Genomic DNA, 21,754 nt, shown 5'->3' on the forward strand with positions numbered 1-21,754 from the left:
CATGATCATCATCTGGTTTTAACACTTTGGGGTTGTTACGGCGTGTTTATGAAATTTAGATAATTCAGTGGTCGTTGTTCTTCATGTGTTTTTCACACCAGTCTCCATATCTAAATGCATGTATACCATGTCATCAACTGTATCATGAGAGATAAGAACAGATGTGCATGGTGAAATTTAAACTGACTTCTGCAGTGCACTAAATGACACTTTCTCTTACCTTGATGAAGAAACCCTCTCTTGTGCACTGAGGTGCTCATTTCATCTCATGGAGTATCACGCAGCTTTGATAACACCTTTTTCAGCATATAGCCCTTTAGCGCGTGTATCCATGACAGCCTCTGCACACAGGACTCTGTTGGGTGAGTGTGTCACGGATAACACTCCTGGGATAGCCTCTGCATGAGCTCACTTTGCCTGCTGACTTACTTGTTTGTTGACACGAGTTGTCAGGAGCATCTCCCAAACGACCAGCTTGTCCTTGATTAATTATGCGTAACAGTAAATGATTGACTGTGATCGCTCTAAGCACAAAAAGAGAAAACAATGCTTGATATGATTGTTTTTTTCTTTCTTTCTGTATTTAAACTTCAGGGAGCAACATGATGGATAATCTTTGGGCAGTTCTATAAATCAGTGTGAAATATTGCACACAAGTGGCAAAATCCAAATTTGTTTCTCTGCGTTAGCAAGTCAGACCATTATTCAGAAGCACTGCTCTGTTAATGAAAATTTTTCCACCAGCAACAAATATTTAATGACTCAATATTCTACTAACCAAATCTATTTGAATTAGTGGTTTGCCATTTGCAAGTAGGTACTAGAACCCATGCTGAGATGGGATCACACCAGCTGAGACACTAATCACACCATTTCTGACTCATGAGAAGTCAGACATCATGACATCTGTATTTTGTACAAAGAAGTACTCGGTACATGTTTGTTTAAAATTATGACCTTCATTTTCTCAGTTACACATTTTTAAAATTGCAGTTCTTCTATCAATACCACAACAATTATGGGAACAAAATACACAAATGGATAAAAATGTATATACGTCTTTGTTTGCTTGTTTTAAAATATTTGTTTCAACTGAAAATCTAGAAGTGAGGTTATACTGAGGTTTATGTGGAAGCTTTGTTTCTGCCACTAAGAAAAAAAAAAGTCAAATGTCGACTTATTTATTACAATTGTGTATCTCAAATTTTTGACTTCTGTTGAAGTCATTTCTGAGAAAGTCTGAATTTTTAGATACCATAGGCGAAATTTCAAGTTTAGTTAATGAGACTAAACTGAAATTTGGACGTATAGAAGACATTTTTCTATTTTTTTCAGTGCCTGAAACAAGTTTCCATAATATCCATAAGATGTACCCACTAAAGGAAATTTGTTTTTGCCAACTGTAAATCAAAGCTACGCTGTTACGTATCGCTATAGTTATATGAAATAACTGGAAATTTCGAGATACTAAGTATGTCAACATGTTGAGATACTAACCAGAGATTTTGAGATAATGAGTTGAAATTTCTATTTAGCTCTGCCTGACTTTGTGTGTTTGTGTGTGTGGGGGGGGGGGGGGGGGGGGGGGGGGGGGGGCAAAACAAGCTTCACCACAGATTTCCAGCTGTCTGGCAAAATATTGTTAAGCTTCGGCTCTTATTTCGAAAAGGTACTTCTTCCGGAAACAGGAAGTGGTATAAACCGTGAAAGCTTGCTCCATTCAAAAAGCTAAGAAGCTAATAGTTGAAGAAGAAACAGTTTTCTTATGAGCACTTAATATCGCAGTTTATTGAGTTGTATTGTTCAGGAGGCTCTTCATCACCGTAACTCCAAAAAGGTAAACAATTTTTTTTTCAAGGCGATATTACCTTCATATAAACTTAGCTAAGGTTGATAGCAGGCCGTGGCTAAGCTAGTCACGACTCTCTAGTAAAACCGAACGACTAGTATTTCTGATGTCCTGGTCACAAAGTTAGCTAACAGGATGATTCCTGTCTCTAGAAATCTTCTCTGACAATAATGCTACATAATTAATATTTTCTTTCTTAATAACACGTGCTGCAGAAATGGCCGCGGATTGGTTGGGTAGTTTGGTGTCAATTAACTGTGGACCAACGCTGGGAGTCTACCAGGGAGAAGTATCATCTGTGGACCAGTCCAGCCAAACCATCTCCTTAAGACAGCCTTTCCACAATGGAGTCAAGTGTCCCGTGCCAGAGGTCACATTCAGGTAAGTCTGTGCTACTAAATGTTAGCTCATTGTCAACTTTTTAGCTCATCGGTTTTGTTATTTAACGTCATTCTGACTCATATTTTTTTTCCCAGTGCCATTGACATAAAAGACCTAAAGATTTTAGATTTTAGAAATGACAATAGTCGGACTACCTCTGCTGCACCTGCAAAGGTAACCAGCGCACCGGTTGCAGTCCCAAAGGGTGACCCTAGATCTGTGGAGAAACTGAACTCTCCACAGCACTGCTCTAAAAGTTATGGAGAGCGTCATCTGGACATACCTGGCCAGCCTAAAGGATTCCGTCGAAGACATAACTCCTGTAAGTGCAATGCTGTTAAATTCACTAAAAATCTGTGGCAAAGTGGTTAACTATATATTTATCATCCCCTCAGGGTCAGCCAGTAATCGAGGGGTAAATCAAGTGACGCCGAAGAAGAATGGGGTGAAGAATGGCCAGATGAAGCAGAGAGATGATGAGTGTTTTGGCGACGGCGTGGATGATTTCCTGGACACAGACTTTGATTTTGAAGGAAACCTGGCTCTTTTTGACAAAGCAGCAGTTTTCTCAGAGATTGACATATCGGAGCGTCGTAATGGTGTGAGGTCACGCGGCACACCTCAGGAGCAGACTCCTACTCAGTACCGGCATGATGAGAACATCCTGGAGGCCAAACCTGTTGTGTACAGACAGATTACTGTACCGCAGCCTGGGGCCAAAGAATACTGCACCGGCAAGTGTTTTATATTGGAATGAATGAAGTGGAGATGCAGGTAAATCAATTTAAGCCTTATTGATGTTTGCTTTACTTTCCACAGACTCTGGACTTGTTGTACCAAGTATAACCTACGAACTGCACAAGCGTCTGTTGTCTGTTGCTGAGCGCCATGGTCTGTCACTGGAGAGGAGACTGGAAATGACTGGAGTGTGTGCCAGTCAGATGGCACTTACATTACTAGGGGGGCCAAACAGGTAAGCAATTATCTAAAATGTGCCTTTTGTTGAACTGGCAACATTTAGGAAATGATACTAATATATGGGGATTCTAAATATCACATTATAGTTAAAATGGGTTTCAGTTTCACTTTGTTCTTTTTAAATATACTTTAAGAAGTTTTTAGTGCAGTGAAAACAACTGTAAAAACCCCAAAATGAATATATACAAAATGCAATACTATTCCCTAGAAAGTAAATACTCCCCAGAGAGTGAGCTGCTTTGGTGGAGGTTTGTGCTCTCAGAGTACTTATTTTTTTCTAAGTTTCTCTCTTGTTTCTATTTATTTCATATTTGTCGCATCAACACTAATTAACCTAGTCATTTTGTTCTTCTAAAGTACTAAATAAAACCTTTGCTATTCCTGCTTCTTCCAGATTCACCCCGAAGAATTTGCACCAGCATCCCACGGTGGCACTGCTGTGTGGCCCTCATGTTCAGGGAGCTCAGGGCATCAGCTGCGGTCGCCACCTGGCCAATCACGAAGTGGAGGTCGTCCTGTTTCTGCCAAACTTTGTCAAAATGCATGACGCCGTGACCAGCGAGGTCACCCTCTTCAACAAAACTGGTGGCAAACAGGTGTCCAGTATCAAAGGTAGGTTTGTTTTGTGGCTTTATTGATCTCTCCCCCTCCAAATACTGTTGGCTTCATTAAAAACAAAAGCGTTGCTAAATACCTTGACATTCTTCTTTTTTCTCTGTGGCTCCACAGACCTCCCTGACACCCCTGTGGATCTAATCATTAACTGTCTGGACTGTCATGAGAACACATTCCTGATGGATCAGCCTTGGTACTGGGCGGCTGCAGACTGGGCGAATCAGAACAGAGCACCAGTGCTAAGCTTAGATCCCCCTGCTAGCGGCCAGGGGCAGGCAGTTGAAGCCAAATGGTCCCTCTCACTTTGCCTTCCACTCCCCTTAGCTGAAGGGGCTGGCAGGGTCTACCTGTGTGACATAGGAATTCCTCGCCAGGTGTTCCAGGAAGTGGGAATCAAATACCATTCTCCCTTTGGCTGCAAATTTGTCATCCCCTTGCACTCGGCATAACGGGTCAGATGGTCGACATCTCACGTCATGTTGACAGATTAAATCTTTTACCTTCCATGACCGTTTGGGTTTTGGCGCCTTATATTCCAGAGTTAGATCTGTTTTTCCAGTTTATCTGTGAAATTTCTAACTCGGCGTGTGCAAACAGATCTTTTTCCTCATACTGAAGGACCAGTGGTGATGCATCTTACAGTAGCGTAGTAGGATTAAGTGCATATAGATAGAGATAGGGGGGAAAAAAGTAAGCATTTCTGAAAATACAGACTTTTGGAGGGTATAGCAAGCAGTTTAATAAGATTGCTAATAAGTCTTGTTAATTCATAATGATAACCAAAGTGTCAAAGAATGCAACATTAGAGCCGTTTCAAAGAGGGAATACAGGAGAACAGTGCTGGTTTCTTCAACTTTTTATGTTAAAGTTTCTCTTGCTGTCAGTTCAAACATAAATATGGTGTCGTGCACACCATATCTGCAATATGTGCACAGCACTTGTGGCAAAGATCATTGTCAGCGTTGTGTCAAACAAAGTCTAACCACATTTAGTTCTCCGTGCTGTAGTCATGAAGAACACAGCATCTAGTTGTCTTTGTGTATGTGCTGCAGAGAAGAGCGTCTGCTTTAGCCCTCACACATACTCAGAGCTCCTGGTTCTGGATTGTGAAAATCTAAAAGTGTACTATAGGCTTCATCTTATTGTACAATACATGCAGTGGCATAAAATGTTACATCATGTTTTTGCTGTTTAGGGCTATCTTTTGTGAGCTCTCAAAAGGCAGGAGACGTGCAGTCATAATCCTCTTCACACTTGTCTGTTATAATGACTGCATACATTCAGACTTGCGCCATGTTGAAAGTATGATATGTAAATGTTAGTCTGTTTTAGATTGCTGCAGGGACTTTTATGAGTGTGTGACTGTGTGCTTGTTCAGACATGAAGTTGACACATTAAGATGCTGACAGCTTAATGGCTGTAAGGGGCTTTAATGTTCAGATTTAAAGTGAGTAGGACAATCACTGATTTAAAACAGGAGAGTTCTGAAAGTCATGGCAATCTAACTTTCTTTCAAAGCACTCCAGTGATTAGACGCAGATTCATCTCGGTTTACACGCATGAACAATTTTCACACGTATTGGGATCTGACGGCTTACAGTTAAGCTTACGCTGGTCTTTCCATTGCTGCCTGCAGTACTTTGCCACATTCTGTCACTGTTATGTAATGCTTTGTTGGGAATTAAGCTTGTAATATTTGTCCTAAATAACAAGGTGTTCAAATACAAGAGCAGCAGATTACAACAGCTTTTTTGTCTCTTCTGCAAATTATATTGTGATGATAAGGGCTCTGGAAACAAGACATGGCATGTAAAATAGATGCAGTCGTACCTTTTCATGATAATTTAAGGGGAAATAAGTTTATTAAACTTTGGTACAGTTATGGGATGAAGGGCTTTACTGTTGTTTGAAAGGCCCAAAGTTCTATTTGTACAACTCATGTAAAATCTTTATTGCTTCATCGAATGCCAACTAGAGTTTAGATTTGTTAAATATATTTTTCATACAGCGTCTGTTGTCTTTCAGCCATTACTGTATTATGGAGAAAATATTCAGTAGACTGCAGACTAAGTACTGATACCATATTCTCTCACAGTGAACTATCAAGTCTGCTAATTCTTGGCGATGTTGGGTTGCTGTTGCCTGTTTAGCTTGGTAGTACAGATTGGATTCAAAAGCCAACTTTGCTTTACACAATCAAAACTGGTGCAGACTTGATGAGGTCAAAGCAATTGCACAACTTCGGCAAGTTTTTGCAGTATTGCATGTTTCATATGCAGAAGTTAATAGAAGTCTGTCAAAGCGGAGCCCGAAGTGGCACAATTATAAGTGACACTTTGGCTAAAAAATAAGTCCGACCAAAAAGGTTGGAGTGATCTTTTTTTTTTTTTTTTTTTTTTTAACCAAATGTTACTTTCTGTGTGGTGGGATTCAAATGTATTTCAATTCATTTGTGCTGATGCAGCGTCCCACACTTGAATACTTTCTAGGAACCAATAAAATTGGCTTAAAAAAAAAAAAAAGAACTGCAGGATTGGGCAATCGTGGAAATCACAAAATATTCTTGATTCTTGTGTTCACGCTTTTATTTCAGGACATTAAGCTGATATTTAACAATACACTAAATCACAAACTGTGAAGTTCACGTGCAGCTGCTTTTTTTTTTCTTCCCTTTGATGCCTTGATTGGAGGCATGTCTACTCAGATCTTTCAAGCAATGAATGTAACCATTTGCTGTGAAATGTGTCCAGAAGTGTATTACGTTGAGGTTACCAATCTGTGTCGGATCTGCATAGCTGTTCTCTAACGTGCCCTTATTTGGAGTTGGATTGTGTATTCTTTGAAATTGGTGTAAGAAAGGCTAAATTTAAGCAGTCCACACCATCTGAGGATTTTTTTTTTTTTGAAAGTCATTGTAATTGTTTCTTTTGTGTAAATTAATCTGCACAGACTTCATGTACCGATTTGCCCAAAGTTACTTTCATACTTAAGTATTTTGTCCTTTCGCTAACATTCCTCTGACTGCATGTGTTATGTCACATCTGTTGAGACAAGTCTGGCTTGGAAACGTCATCAGCCAGCGTTGCTGAATGTGAATAAAATGAGTTTAGTTCGTCTTTGGCCACTAGGGGGCAGTGAATAAAACTTTTATGGTGGTTCCCTTTTGTTCTGCTGTAATGACAACTTTGTGTACTTAACACTATTTTCTCATCAACGGCAACAAAGAAAGGATTGTATATCAATAAAATGTGAACAGTCGAAGAACTTGGATCAGTCTGACTTTTTACAGGAAATATGTTTGTGCAAGTCTTTTTGCAGCAGCAGATGGGGATTCCCTCCTCCCCCTGCACCCCCATTTTTCTTTTCTTTTTAATCATTTATATGTCTTAAATGTTAAGGGCAGACATGCATATTAACTCGAGAAATATATAGACACGCAACTTTGCAACACAGAATTTGTTTTTTTTAGTGAGTTCCCTTTGAAGCCTCATGTGCAAAGTGCTGCTCAGTCTTAATATGTCACATCTGCAGGTTGAACCAATTAAATGAAAACAACTGCACCCACGCTGTCCCTGTATCTTGGTTTCTTGTTATTATTGCCTCATCGATGATCAAATTCCTTCACCGAATTGACTGAGACATATCCTGTGGGGACTTATTTTTAGTTGTCAGCAACGCGCATGCGCAAAATCAAGGTGGGGCCAAAAAAAAAAACTTGAATGTGACGGGGAAAAGGAGTAGCGCAGAGCGAACTTGACTCAAATTAAGTTTAATCCTTTTTAATTACTCACCGCGATTTTACTGAGTAATACTTATCGCCGTGGCGGGAGTTTTTATTTCTCCCTCTAAACGGAAGGACGACACAAAAGAGGCGATACATCTGTGGAAGTTTACTTTGTTTTGCTGTCTTTTTTCATTTATAGGTCTGTTTTGTAAATAGTCTTGACTGGAGACGCATCAACGCCGCTGCCTATTGTTTTTAGTCGAGTTTCGTTTGGTGCCGTTCAAGTTTTCTGATCACCTGAGACAGTTTTCACTTCTTCCTCATCAGGACTGGATGTGTTTTGCGCTTCAGCATCGACTGTCGGTTATTTATTGCGTGAATGGCAAACTGTGCTCTCCTGTAGAAGGAAAAACAAACGTGTGGCATCACCTGTAAGCGCTTCAAATCGGCTGCTTTTACCTGCAAACAGGTAAGATTTCAAGTTTGAGACAGAGCTGCCTTTAAATTTTAAAATGTGCTGTTTATTTTAAAGTAGATGCAGTGACTGACAGCTCTGGCGGAGATAAATGTTAGGATGTCGAATGGGCATGGATAGTTTATTCAAACATCACAATGAAAAAGTCTTTTTTAAGTGAGTCGATTATAGACGTGGCCCTACTAACATCCTCCAAACTTCTACCACTTCCTCTGACTTCCTGGGGTGAAGAAGAAGCTGCAGCGCACAGCTGTCCACATTGCTGTGTTATAACATGTTGGGTGACTAGTAATAATCTGCTTTCGAGCTGGAGAGCAGCATTCATTCCCACTGTCACGGACTTTGGGATCTTTGACAGCTTTTTGAAGTTTTGTTAACGGTGGGCGCACTTTCACGTGCACGTGCATGCTACAAGTTGCAGAGCGGCGCTGTTAAATGTTCGTCGGGTAGGCTGCACCCGTCAGAAAATGGCAAAAAGCGATTAATGCACGTCAGAAAACAACATTTCCGCTATCAGAGATCTAGCTGAGCGGAGCATCTCTCGGGTGTGTTTTCTGGGTGATGCCCTTTTCGCTGAAACGGGACTTCCCTCCTTTTTCGGACAAAGTGTGAAGTGTGCGCTGGTGCAGCAACGGATCTCCTGACCAGCAAAGATTCTTCTTTTAGAGTACGATAAACTGTAAAGAAAGATTAAGCTGTTGAAACAGGATGGAGAGAAGTTCGTAAAACCGCAGCAAAGCTTTGCTGCTGCACCATAATGTGTCACGCCTGGCTGCATGAGCAGCAGCAGCCTTGCACTGCACTTCACTCTGCGCTGTGCACACAGCACCCATAAAACAGCCTGCATGTGATCGCGCCACAGCGAGGAAAGGTCCATCCGCTGTTCAGGCACGGCAGTTTCGACTTATATGGTGTTTTTGATGCCGTGTTTCCTTGGTGAAGTCAACATGACCAAACGTTCTCCAGCGTGAAGAGGTTTGGTACGTCATGCGAACTTTGGATGGCAATAAAATGCAAAGTTCACTAGAATGGCTGGCTGGCCAAAATGCAGGGGATTGCCCCTGATTAACAATCGCTTATCCTTCTTCCTGCTACGCTGAAAACAACCTTGTTTCTCAGTTTAGCTTTTGTGTTTGTTTATGATAAATTGGATACTATTTTAAGTACACACCTAGTTTTTAACACCCCCCCCCCCCACCCCAAGCGTCACAGGAAAAACTCTGAGCTATTAAAAGTGATACAATGATGGTCTGTGTTTCGGGTCCAAACACTGGACTCGCACTTCCTCTCTCAGATCCTACAGACGTTTGTTTCAGTCAGCTGTGCAAAAGCACCACAGTCCAGCTGCTGCCCCTAAAGGCAGAGGTGACTTCCTTCTCAGGAACATCTGCTGGCTGTTGTTATAGACCCCCACCAGCCTTCTCTTTGTGCTCATTACTGTTCACTGGATGTGTCTGTCTGTGTGCCAGCCAGGTGGCAGCTCAGTGGATGTTGACAAAAGTCAAGTGTTTATTTCTCTCTCTGCTGCCTGCTGCTGTTACAGTGTTGCTAACAGGACAGTAGTATCAAAGCAACTGAAGAGCATCATGAGGCTGGAGTGCTGGCCCTCTGCTGCACTTAGAGAAACGATAGGAGCCTTTAGTAAAAGAATCAATCAGATGATTTACTGAGATGAACCACTAGGTTAATGTTAACAACACATTTTTACGATCCTGCAAAATCTTAAGAATTAAACGCTGTATGATGTATCATTATGGCATCAACAGGCTTTAATGCTTTAAATAATTTGAATTTGAGCGGTGCTTTTCTATACTTTACACACAAGCCACGTTCATGTGTTTTTAATACTTTTTCCTGCATCGCATTTTCTATTATTACAGGGGGTTCAGGATCCATCCCATTTATACACAAAGACCCACTCTACCTGAGCCACAGTCTCATTTTATGATCTCATGGTCTTCGATGTGTGACTAAAAGAAGAGGGAGTCATTTCTGATAGCTCTGGGGAATAAACAATTAGCTAATCCAGCCTCCCACCGTGCACAATCAACATTTTCACCTCGGTTATTGTCTGTGAGTAAATGAGGGAGTGGCAGATTTTAGGTCAAAGAAGATGTTTTTACATTCTTGTCCTGTCTTGCTCCGTGCAGTCAGGCTGCCGCTGATTAGTTCAGTAAAGACTGCAACTGACTTGCACAAGAAGGCACAAGAGACAAGTGTTGATCAGTGGTTTGATTTGGACAACAGGATTGTTTTAAACTGCAAGAACATGCGATATTATACCATGTAAGAGCTGTATGAGCTTATTTTGCAGTTATACAGTCCAACACTATTTATTAGTCACTCTTTATGATTAAACTAATCGACTGTGGCTTCCTTTTATTTTTGGGAATGAATGTTGTCCATCGCCTCCCTTCATTCAACTTATATCTGTGTATGTGCACAATTATGAGATTTATGTCTACAATTAATGTAGAGCAGTAAACACAAAACGGAACAGTGAGCAAAATTTAAAGATCAAGTCACATCACTGCCCTTAAAACTGCTCAGTGGATGCATTGATGATGATGTTGGATCTAATGAGACTGGGGTCAGCAGAAATTTGACTCACTCACAATGAGATCCTTTGCTGCTTCCTGAAAAAAAGCAAGCTGTGGCTCCATGCAGAGCTCTGTGGAAATGGCAGTGGGAGTCTGTGGCAGAATGAGCTCTGTCCCGTTCACTCAGCTGCTGGTGGCCTGCTGCTGGGAAGCATTCAGCGTCCCAGAAGAGATTAATATGAAAAAAGGGGAAAAAAGCTGCTGACCCCGTTGATACATTCTTCTTTTGACGAGACTCTTTACAAAGGGTTTCCCTCACACATATTCTGTTGCAGTCCACAACTTCTGGTGGCTTTCAGAGCATCGTCAGCATAATGTCCTGCTTCGAGGTAAAACTCAGATGATTGTACTTTTGATGTGTTTCAGTCACAAAATAACCTTGTGGATCTGGAAATGCTGATTTGGAAACCACCATTTAAATCTGTAGTGAAAAAAAACTACTTTTAACAGCGCCCAAATATTCAGTGTTTAGGAATAACTGATACATATGAAGACGATGCATTTCAATTTTGGGGGGAAAATACTTTGAGGCTTAGCGATAACCTTCCAGCTACTTTCATCTCTTGTATGGTGTCTATCTGCCTTTAATCTTGTCTTCAACACCTAAAATGCAGTATAGTCAGCCTGGGATCAGGTGATCATCCTGGCCAGTCAATCCTTTAGATAATCTGGTTTTATATTTAGGATTGTTACCTTGCTTGATGATGAAAAGTGGAAAAAAATTGAATTAGCAGGTCCAATATTGGATTTAAAATCAAATGTGCTGAAGCACAGAGCCAAAATATGAAAAGCCTGTAACTGTCCACACTGTTTGGACTGTGTGACATCAAGTATTTGATACATTGTCATAAAAGTTTATTCCAACAGTCGCAGCCTACAGTACACCAACATTGTCGACTTTGGCGAACACCCGACGTTCCCTGTATTACATCAGCGGCTTTTCATTTTGGGGTCGTAGTGAAATAGATCCTAAATTGAATGGGGTACAGCTGTATGGACAGATGGTCTACCACCAGACGTTTCTGAAAAAATAGTCAACTGTATTAATCTAGGTAAGCTTATCCTTTAGTTAGAGAGGTCATGATAGTTATGATATGCACAATATTAATGTATTATTCCCTTCTGCAGGTAGGGATTGGCTTTGAATGTATTCACAAAAAAAACTATTTAATATTAAACAACAGCTCTGACTTTTACTAACATAAGTAAAAATGTCCCAGTGGCCACAATGGGAGTTAAGTGGCCTCAATGTGCCGAGTCACTCTATAAAAAACCTTGTGACTATAAAATTATGATTTTTTTTTACAGCTTACCTGAAAATAAAATGCAGAGAAAGTACATTTCATAATAACTGAATCATAGTGAACAGAGTGCTTGCAACTCCCTCACTTTTGGGATCTCCATACTGAACATCCCGACACAACAAACACACAACTTTACATTCTCTCTCTCTTTTTCTTTGTTAAAATTGGACTAGGTTACATTGTTTCATTTATAATCGGCAGCTAACACACGCTGTCTTTTGGACTCTCTGTGATGTCTCTTGGCCAGTGTTGGTGGTCTAAATTTGGGAAATGCCCGATGTTCACACTTTGTCCTAAGATGAGATAACGTTTCCTTTATTTATCCTAGAGATGGGGATTTCCTTTGTTATCACAGTTAAAATGTAATAATAGTAATGTAAAATAGGTATATATTTAGATTAAAAGATACTGAAAACTTATTATAGAATAAGACAAAATATTTTCAAAATAAACGATGCAGAAACAATAGCTTACTAAATGTAGTTTTAGGTGGTAAAAAGCTTGTTTTCTTTTAATAATAAAGCAGGGACTTTGAGGTTTGTTCTTATTTGGCATGAGATTTGTTTGGGAAGCACAGGATCATGCAATATAAGGTAAAAGCATGGGTCATTACCAGATTGCTCGAGTTGGGATAAAATTGTGTCGTTGCTACAGCATTGATTTTATTTAATAATTAATAATTTAATAATGATGAATAAACCACATGAAGCTGTGGGTGATGGTACTGTCGTTGGTTTATGTGGCGCTTTCGTCATTAACAGGTTGATGAATTTGCTTACCAGAAGGTTGCGCTCATGGGAAATTGATGAAATGCCCAAAGAGTATAGAAGTCATCTCGAAGCCCCTGTGAATGCACACACAAATTTTCACAGCAACACTTGTAATAGTTAGTTCAAGCATTCAAGTCAAGATCTGTGATGTGCTGACCCACAGACCTAAAGTGAGATCTTCATAGCCACACCAACAGCACGGCTAAAAATATCACATGCTTTTCTGACTTCTCTCTTATTTTTCCATATGAACAGACAGAATGTTTTTCTCACCACAGTTTTGCATTTTGGTGTGTGTCAATAATTTGTTTGTCTTTAAAGTCTTTGTAAAGATAAAAAAGAAACACACACACACACACACACACCACAGCTGCACACAAACACACCTACACAAGAATAACTGGCCCACAGCAGCTCGGTTATCTTTGCCTTTCTTTGACTGTCTGCACATAGTAGAGCTGGGTTGGGGTGAGCAGAGTGGGGCTGTTCTTAAGGGTGTGGGAAATGTGTCCAGATAGTTTTGTCCCTTGATACAGGAGACAGCTGCACCACTCCATAAGGGACCACATCCATCACATCCCCATGGTGCGGTGTGATGACAGTCTCGTGATAGTTTTTAAACACACGCTTGTCTGAGAAATGGCGGGCTATTTATTTAAACAGAAAAACACACCAGATGGAAGAAGCGTTATAAGAGAAGAGGATTTTTTTCATTTATCGCGTTTCTAAGCAACCCACCCTAAAGTTGGTGTGTACAGAAGTTGGGATGTCGTACAGGAAGTTGACTGCACTGCAGTGGACATGTCAAAGGATGTGACCTCATGTAAAGTGACAGTTTATCAGAGCCAGGATTTTCCCTGAGCTCTGACCATTTGAGCCCTGCCACCTCTTCCTGGGAACTGATAGAGCAAGAGAGGAAGTGGGGTTTGGGGGGAAAGAGAGAGGGAGGATGTGGAGCATGACTTAATCTGTAGGTCATCATTTAACTATGATGTCTTTGCTCTGATTGGTTTATGATGTGTGTGTGTATCATGGAAACACAGGCCCCGGGGTTACTCAGGCCTAAGGTTAGTGTCACAGTGGCTGTTTTATTGACATAAAGTAATGCTGGGCTGGATGAGTCCCTGGGGCCTGGTCAGATCTCACCACAAGTTTGCATTCCAGGGTTGGAAGAAAGCTATCTTGATTCCTACAAGGCCCAGTCATTGAGTTTAAGATGGAGAACCAGTGTGTGCCTTATTTTAGGTCAGACCAAGCTAGGTTTTCACATGAAATACACAGTAGGGAGTAGGTTGCATTTTGGTCTCTTTATCTCTTACTTTTAGCATGTCAGAGTGCATTTCTTACTTTGTATGAAATATTCTACAGTGAAAGAGCTTCTTTATGTTGGCACTGTTTTCCTCCGTCATGGAAACATTATGCACTAGTTGTGAAAGTGTGTTTAAAAAAAGAAAACCTGTTAGTTCTGCTTTCTGTCTGAGCGAGTTATTTTTACCGACACTGTCTGATCTGACGTTACTCCAGTGTGCTGTGATAATGGCTCATCTGCTTGCTTCGAATTACCATGTGCCCCCGTACAGCGAAACCACAAATTCATTATCTTCCTGAGAATTTGCTTGCGGTCGGGTCAGTATCAGTAAACAGGGGGACATCCTAGTTACTCTTCTGCTCGCTTTCACAGGTACTGCGTGCGCGCGTGTGTGTTTACCAGCTCTAATGGTAGGAGCTAGCAAACCTCACCTGTGAGAGGATCGAACCGCCTCACCATGACAGAGGTCCAGGTAAGGTCCAGGTGGTGTGTGACAAAAATTGCAAGCACAAATGAAAAAATATGGATTTTTACTGAAACAGTGACCGTCCCTCGCTTTTATAGAACCCATGGCCGCAGGGCACAGAGTGTGTGGCCAGGTATAACTTCAAAGGCACAACAGAGCAGGACCTGCCCTTTAACAAAGGAGACGTGTTGACTATCATTGTTGTCACAAAGGTAACATTTCTTTTTTGTTGTCTGCGTTTCTATGAAGACACAGCTCTGTGTTTGATGCCATGCGGCGCCGCTCAGTAAACTTTTTGCATTTCAGGATCCAAACTGGTACAAGGCTAAAAATTCTGCAGGCCGCGAGGGAACGATCCCAGCCAACTATGTCCAGAAAAGGGAAGGTGTGAAAAGTGGGGGAAAGCTGAGTCTAATGCCGTAAGTATATAGATTCTCATGAGCATCGGTTGTCTGTATCTCTTGCCGCAGCACCATCTTTGTGCGGCGTTTTTAGCAGTGTTTAAAATAGCTTGACTTTGCCCTCTTCCATGGCTGTGTGGTTGCAGAAGGCTGATGGCCTATTTGTCGTGGCAATTGCACAGTAGTTGTGTGAATGGAGACCACAGTTTGGTTGGGCTGTGTTGTAATTGCAGTGCACGTCTGTCTGCTTCCACCTCAGGTTTGCATGAACTCTGCACAGTTTCCTGTTGTTTCTTTTCTATTTCAGACTGAAGTAATCTAAAAAATCTCCCCACTTGTCCACGTCATGGGTTTGCTGCTGCAGGCATGTGCATATGTATGAATGCCAGCTTTATTTAGAGCGCACTTGCTGATAAACTTTAATGCAAATCGAACTGTACCAGAAACCAAATAAGATAATAATTTTCCTTTAGCATAAGGTGCCTAGGATTGAGCTTAACTCATCAGTTGCTATATATAAATGTATGCTTTCAGACATGTGATATCTCATTCACAGTTGCTTTAAAAAATGCCTTCTCTTGGAAATGGAAATGAGTAAAAGAAAACCAACTCTCACATAGTGTGCAGTTCTCAGTAAATATTACCAGTAATGAATATGAGCTTACACTGATAAAAGGGGATCTTGACCTCAAAAAGTTCTGTATTACGAGCTAAGATGAGAACCCGTAATACAGAACTGAAAGGAAAACTTTATAACAATACTTTCCTTTCAGCTTGGAGGGAAACTGCTTCTGTGTCTGTAAAGAAAAGCTTTCCAACAAGCTTTATTGTGTGATATTTAAATGTAACTTTCGTATGGAGCCAAGTGCAAATGCATACGCTGTACATTCCAAAAACCACATTTAAATATGTGACAGCCTCTGTTGTATAACTGGTTGCAGTGGATATGCAAATCACCCTAATCTATATATCTGGATGATGAAGGCAGTAGTTGTTTAATTTGCATTAAAGCCCCATTTAAGGTTTGTGATAACACTGTGAGGTTGATTAAACGCGGAAAGATGAAAATTTTTCAAAGACTAAAGCAATAATCAGCCACAAATATCCCTTTATTTTGTGTTAGGAAGGGAGATTTAGCTTTTCCTGTCTTTGCACGTGTTGTCTGATTAACAGCTCTAAGCATTATTTTAATAGTGAGGAACGTGGGAAAATGGACAAATAGGTACAGTAGCTATAAAAAAAATTACTTTCAGCTTGAGTTGTTGAAAAAAAAAATCAGCTTCAGCACTCTTAGAATGAATATTTTTGTTTTGACCTTCATCTGGCAAATGCATACATGCGTACACCACCGAACACTCAGCCAGTACCAGGAAGCTACAAACCTATGAGCAAAACACACCTGTCAGCATGAGAGAAAGAAACTTTGATATTAAGGCCTGCTAGTGTAACTTCCCTTTGATGAACCAGCCAAACTTTAAGGCAGTTTTTAGCGTGTAAGAACGCGCTGCGAGAACCAGTTAGTTTACTGAATGTGGTTATTTATAATCCCGACTCTTAATATAGCGGCTACACTGAAAACCACAATACCCAAATACATTTTTTTAAAAATAATAAATGTAATCTGTTCAGCAGACACTGGTGCCGTGGCTTTACATGGAAAATAGAGCGTATGAACAGTAACAGAAAGTGAAACATCAAGGTTACAGTTGTTTTCTCCCAAATGCACAAAATATATATATTTACTTACAATATATATGTTTGTAAAAAGAAGGAACGTGACAGTGTAACAAGTAAAAAAAAGTCAAGCGTAAAATGAAATGCACAATCAAACCATCTAAGGCTTTAAAAGACCCAGTTTAAGAATGACTGGATCCAAGTGGGTAAAATAGGAGGAAGACATTTAACTAATAATGTTTGTTAATGATTGATGCAGACAGTAGAATGGATGCAGGCACAGTCTATATGTTGTTATTGGATATGTCACGTGTACATACAGCTGATGTGAATTTGGAGTTGCTGGGCTGATCTGTTGGTTTTGTCGGTGTACTGATTTCTGGCTACCTCTTCCACCAGATGGTTTCATGGCAAGATAACTCGGGATCAGGCGGAGCGGTTGCTTAACCCCCCTGAGACAGGCCTGTTCTTGGTACGGGAAAGCACTAACTTCCCTGGCGACTACACTCTGTGTGTGAGCTGCGACGGTAAGGTGGAGCACTATCGCATCATCTACCACAACGGCAAGCTCACCATCGATGAAGAGGCTTATTTTGAAAACCTCATGCAGCTTGTAGAGGTAAGGCGTAAATTGGGCTTTTATTTCTAAATAAAACAAAGTGTTTCTGATATTTTCTAGGAGGCTATATTGAGCATCAGTCTACTGTAAGCATGTTTTAGCCTCCCCATGTTACTGTGCTAGTTCAGAGAGTCTGTGCAGTTCCTGGAACATATAATGAACAGGAAGTATCAAAGAGGAAGTGAACAGTATGCTGAGGTTCAGAGTTCTAACCTCAAACAGATACTAGGTCTTTACTCTCAAAATGACTGCTTTTCCTGTGTGAAATGCTTATTTTGAACAGCAACATACTATTTATTCTGCACAGTAAAGTAGATTTGTGTCTGTAAGTTCTGGCCAACTGAAGCTTTTCAGTCAACCATTGCATGTGGTTTTGACCGTATTTGACCAGGCAGCCCTCTGTTGGTCACAGGTATACACTATTCAATGAGTTTTACTCATGTTTTTTTACAGAAGTTCACAAAGGTTTGAACTTCAAGCTTCAGTTTCTTTTAAAATACAGCTACAGCACCCACAAGCAATATAAGAAGGACAAAGATAAGTAGCGAAACCCACAGATGTACTCATTAGGTGCTCTAAACCAATCCTCTAAAAGATGATGCAGAGTGAAAGTTGCTATTCAAATTGGTTTGAGCTTTTTTCTGCAAATAAATGAAGGGGGAATTTTCTTTCCAAAATACTAAAGCTGCTTTGAAGCTCTGAATGTGGTTCTGATAGTTTCTGTCATGGTAAAAGTTCCTTTGCTCTTATGAGGCCATGTGCACTGTATTTTATCTCTTATTCTATGTAGCACTACACCAAAGATGCTGATGGCCTCTGCACCAAACTAATCAAGCCAAAGCTGGAGGAAGGGACGGTGGCTGCGCAGGATGAATTTTCCAGGAGTAAGCTTGCCGGTTCTTTGTAACTTGTACAGCAGGGACATTGTGGATTTTTATTATTATTTTCATTTTTCTTTTATTTATTGTTCTTGATGATCAAAAGCTTGTTTGCGTCTCAGCTGAATTCTGTTTCTACTTTCAATGATGAACAGGCGGCTGGTCGTTGAGCAGAAAAGACCTCAAGCTGCAGCAGGTTATTGGAAAAGGAGAATTTGGAGGTAAGTAGATTAGGGTTCATGTTTACTTAAGATGAGCTTAAACTCCATGGTGAGTTTAAGCCCAGTCTTAATTTCTTGCATGAAACAGAAATCAGAGCAACATAAAGATGTGACGCATCATATGCTGCATTTGGGTGTAAAGGATTTTGCCTAAAAAGACATTTAAGCCCCAAATATTAAATATTCCTCATCGCAGAACCACCAAATTTCATTTCATTACTGTGAAAACCATGAGATTGTGCCATGACGTTCATATATGGACTGTTCTTCTCCTTGTAATCGACATAAAAGTTAGAAAACTGTTCAAATTTAATTTCTGTGAACATGTCATTTGCCGCATTGCCGTCTTACTGTTGGTTTGGGGTCGTATAAAGGCAGCTTCACTGATCAGTTCATTGCTTGTGATTATTCAGATGTGATGGTGGGAGACTACAGAGGGACCAAAGTAGCTGTGAAGTGCATCAAAAACGACGCCACAGCGCAGGCCTTTATTGCAGAGGCTTCTGTCATGACGTAAGGAAATTAAACATTTGTTCTGGTGCGTTTTAGAAACATAAATGGACACGTACTGACTGCTCTGCTTGTCCCCTTCATCAGGCAACTACGGCACGATAACCTGGTACAGCTGCTTGGAGTGATTGTGGAGGAGAACGGAAGTCTTTTTATAGTTACTGAGTATATGGCAAAGGTAAGTGGCTGAGTGTCTGATAATCTCCCGACGTGGTGAATACTCTGTGTAAAACATATAACATGCTTTTGTTGTTGTTGTTAGGGCTGTTTGGTTGACTATTTACGTTCCAGAGGCCGGACAGTACTTGGTGGAGAAGCTCTCCTACATTTTGCATTGTGAGTATTTCTGCAGCGAACCACAATTTCGGCAGTTATTCTGTTGTATTTTATGCTATGTTAGTATTAGCAGAGCAGTGTTGCAATAGCTAGTGGTCAGAGAGGGAGGAAATTCAGCTCTAAAGAGGGGCATATTTTGCAGCACAAAGAGCAGATTATATCTCATGAGTCTATAGATAAGAGGTTAAAGTTGTGGTTGATGTTTATTCGAATTTAAATCTTTATCAGGTATTCTTTAAAGGACCACTTAGCCCATATATTTAAAGACAACACGGTTAGCAGATAAAAGGGTTATTTTATTATCTTAAAAGGCCCTTTTATCTTCCCACTGAATGGTAGAAATCAGTTATAGTAGTTTCATTTATTTAATTTTTTAAATTTTTTTTATTTTCGTGCCATGACAAAAAGTTGATTCGACACGCCTGAGCCTGGCGTTTGTTACTTTTTCTTTTACTTTCACAGAGACGTCTGTGAAGCCATGGCGTATCTGGAGACCAATAACTTTGTTCACCGAGACTTAGCCGCACGAAACGTTCTCGTGTCAGAGGACAACATGGCTAAAGTCAGTGATTTTGGCTTGACCAAGGAGGCCTCTTCCACTCAGGATACCGCTAAGCTCCCCGTGAAGTGGACGGCACCTGAAGCACTGAGAGAAAAGGTGCGCTGCTTTAGAGCTGTTCTGAGCCGTGTGCTTTGCCGTGCATAGTTTGTGTATCCAAAACACAGTGAAATAAACTCTTAATATCCTTTTTTTTTCTATTTGTCATTAGAAATTTTCCACCAAATCAGATGTTTGGAGCTACGGTATTTTGCTGTGGGAGATTTACTCTTTTGGCCGAGTTCCTTATCCGAGAATTGTAAGTATCAGTTTGTTTTTGTGCATAAAAAAATATGCTGGAATAACAGCTTTGGATTAGGAAAACAATGACTTTTTAAAATTCAAAATCAATAATAATAGTACTTTGTGATCGCTCTCGAACATCCATATATGTGTTATGAGTATAGCCCTAGGTTTAAAGGACCAAAATGTTCAACAAACAAATCTGGTCTTTCCCGTAGCCATTAAAGGATGTAGTGCCTCGAGTGGAGAAAGGCTACAAAATGGACTGTCCTGACGGCTGTCCTGAAGTCGTGTATAACATCATGAAACAGTGCTGGAACCTGGATCCCGCCGCCCGACCAAGTTTTCAGATGTTGAAAGAGTGGATTCAGCATATCACCCAAGGGATGGGAAAAAGACAATGAGGGATCTGACAAAACAGACACAACATAGATCCTCTTTTTTCATTTTGACCACTGAGACCATAACTGTGGAATTTAAAAAAAAAATCTCACAAGGACTGTACAATTTGGCAAAATTCACAACAAATACTGTTTTCATTGTGCTTTTTTAGCAAACATCAGGTTGTTCAGACTGCAGTGACTTTCTTAGTCGAGTGGCGCCATCAGGTTTTTCTCGTCTCGTCTTCTTGCACTTTGTTATCCAGAGTGAATGATTAACTGTCATCAACAAGTCTGTCCTTAGAACACAGTGCTGCCTCAGAACCAGTGCCTTGACGTGCTTCCACGTCTTTTTTTTGTCCTTTACATCAACATCCTTAACGTAACGGTAGTGTCCTTTTAATTTCACGAACCTGTAAAAAGTAACTTAATTTGACTCAGCCGACTGAATCTGTTTAAAACTGAAAGATGCTTCAATAGTAGAATTGCAATTTTGATACGTCGTTGTCTTTTTTGGGGGATTTTTCTCCTAATGATATCAGGTACACCATTTTTGCATGAATGTTGGATTTTTTTTGCTTAAAGGACAAAATTTCAAAGAAAGAATAATAATTATCCAACTTTATCTTTTTTCTCTTGTATGATATTAAATGTTTTATGACTACGTTTTCATCCTCCCGTGAGTCGAAAAGGAAAAGGTTTTTCATCTGACATCCTAAAATGTTTTATCAGACAATATTTTGGGATTTGAGCAAACTATCAGGATTTTGTGAGAAAGAGAAACAGAGAATGTTAATACTTGTACTGTACTGTCGTTTTCAACAATAAAAAAACAAACAAACCAAAAAACCTTTTTGAAAATATTTTCTGAATAATTTTTTTAACATTCTTTTGAAATTATATTAAAAGTTTTAACAGTTTTTAAATTGTAAATTGCTATTTTCTATTTCACTGGATGTATTTGAAGACTTTTTGAAGATACTCATTATCTATGCAGCAATAATAAACTACTATCCATTACTTTTGAAAAAAAAAAAATCTACATCCCATAAAAAAAAGAAATTTGCTCCACAGAAGCTACATGTTTTAAATGCATATACACAGCACCGGTTATGTCTTTAATTTCCCATTCAGAAATGGGCACGTGATCCTCTGAGTATATTTTAATGACCATAAATTTGTTTGATATTGCTACTTTCTTGAATAATGAAACATTGCCATCAGGTGATGAATGAGAATACAATTAGCTACAACAATGTACCGACAACTGACACACTTAAGGAGGGCAAAATAATGATTAAAATCATTTGAATGTCCTCTTAAATTAGAAAACAATGTTTTGCTGTCAGATTGACTTTGCGATTCTAAATTTTTACCATAAAAGGAAATAAAGAAAGGAGGAAATACAAGTCATTTATCTGAT

At 40.0% G+C, this 21,754-nt stretch overlaps 2 protein-coding genes across 2 annotated transcripts; both read left to right on the plus strand.

The window, feature by feature from the left end:
• Positions 1-1,688: 1,688 nt before the first annotated feature.
• edc3 (enhancer of mRNA decapping 3 homolog (S. cerevisiae)) lies at positions 1,689-7,088 on the plus strand. Its single transcript, XM_085282527.1, has 7 exons — positions 1,689-1,837; positions 2,065-2,230; positions 2,326-2,552; positions 2,626-2,964; positions 3,050-3,203; positions 3,603-3,820; positions 3,938-7,088. The coding sequence occupies exons 2-7, from the start codon at positions 2,067-2,069 to the stop codon at positions 4,270-4,272; spliced, it is 1,437 nt and encodes a 478-aa protein (XP_085138653.1). The 5' UTR covers positions 1,689-1,837; positions 2,065-2,066; the 3' UTR covers positions 4,273-7,088.
• A 444-nt stretch (positions 7,089-7,532) lies between these two features.
• LOC146569881 (tyrosine-protein kinase CSK-like) lies at positions 7,533-21,180 on the plus strand. The gene is made up of 13 exons (XM_085282531.1): positions 7,533-8,016; positions 14,378-14,477; positions 14,570-14,683; positions 14,778-14,890; positions 16,946-17,165; positions 17,956-18,049; positions 18,199-18,264; positions 18,678-18,777; positions 18,862-18,952; positions 19,037-19,110; positions 19,573-19,768; positions 19,881-19,967; positions 20,170-21,180. The coding sequence occupies exons 2-13, from the start codon at positions 14,463-14,465 to the stop codon at positions 20,353-20,355; spliced, it is 1,356 nt and encodes a 451-aa protein (XP_085138657.1). The 5' UTR covers positions 7,533-8,016; positions 14,378-14,462; the 3' UTR covers positions 20,356-21,180.
• Positions 21,181-21,754: the final 574 nt, after the last annotated feature.

This window comes from Mchenga conophoros, linkage group LG7 (genome assembly GCF_057382185.1).
Source record: "Mchenga conophoros isolate Kocher_MC1m ecotype Shallow Benthic linkage group LG7, M_conophoros_male_GT1.1, whole genome shotgun sequence".
NCBI lineage: Eukaryota > Metazoa > Chordata > Actinopteri > Cichliformes > Cichlidae > Mchenga > Mchenga conophoros.

Excerpts from the sequence above, each read along its gene's own strand:
- edc3 (XM_085282527.1), top strand. The coding sequence starts at position 2,067 with ATGGCCGCGGATTGGTTGGGTAGTTTGGTGTCAATTAACTGTGGACCA. Across the intron at positions 2,231-2,325 it reads GTGCCAGAGGTCACATTCAG|TGCCATTGACATAAAAGACC; the intron begins GTAAGTCTGTGC and ends TTTTTTTCCCAG. Across the intron at positions 2,553-2,625 it reads CCGTCGAAGACATAACTCCT|GGTCAGCCAGTAATCGAGGG; the intron begins GTAAGTGCAATG and ends TCATCCCCTCAG.
- LOC146569881 (XM_085282531.1), top strand. Across the intron at positions 18,050-18,198 it reads GCAGGATGAATTTTCCAGGA|GCGGCTGGTCGTTGAGCAGA; the intron begins GTAAGCTTGCCG and ends AATGATGAACAG. Across the intron at positions 18,953-19,036 it reads TTACTGAGTATATGGCAAAG|GGCTGTTTGGTTGACTATTT; the intron begins GTAAGTGGCTGA and ends TGTTGTTGTTAG.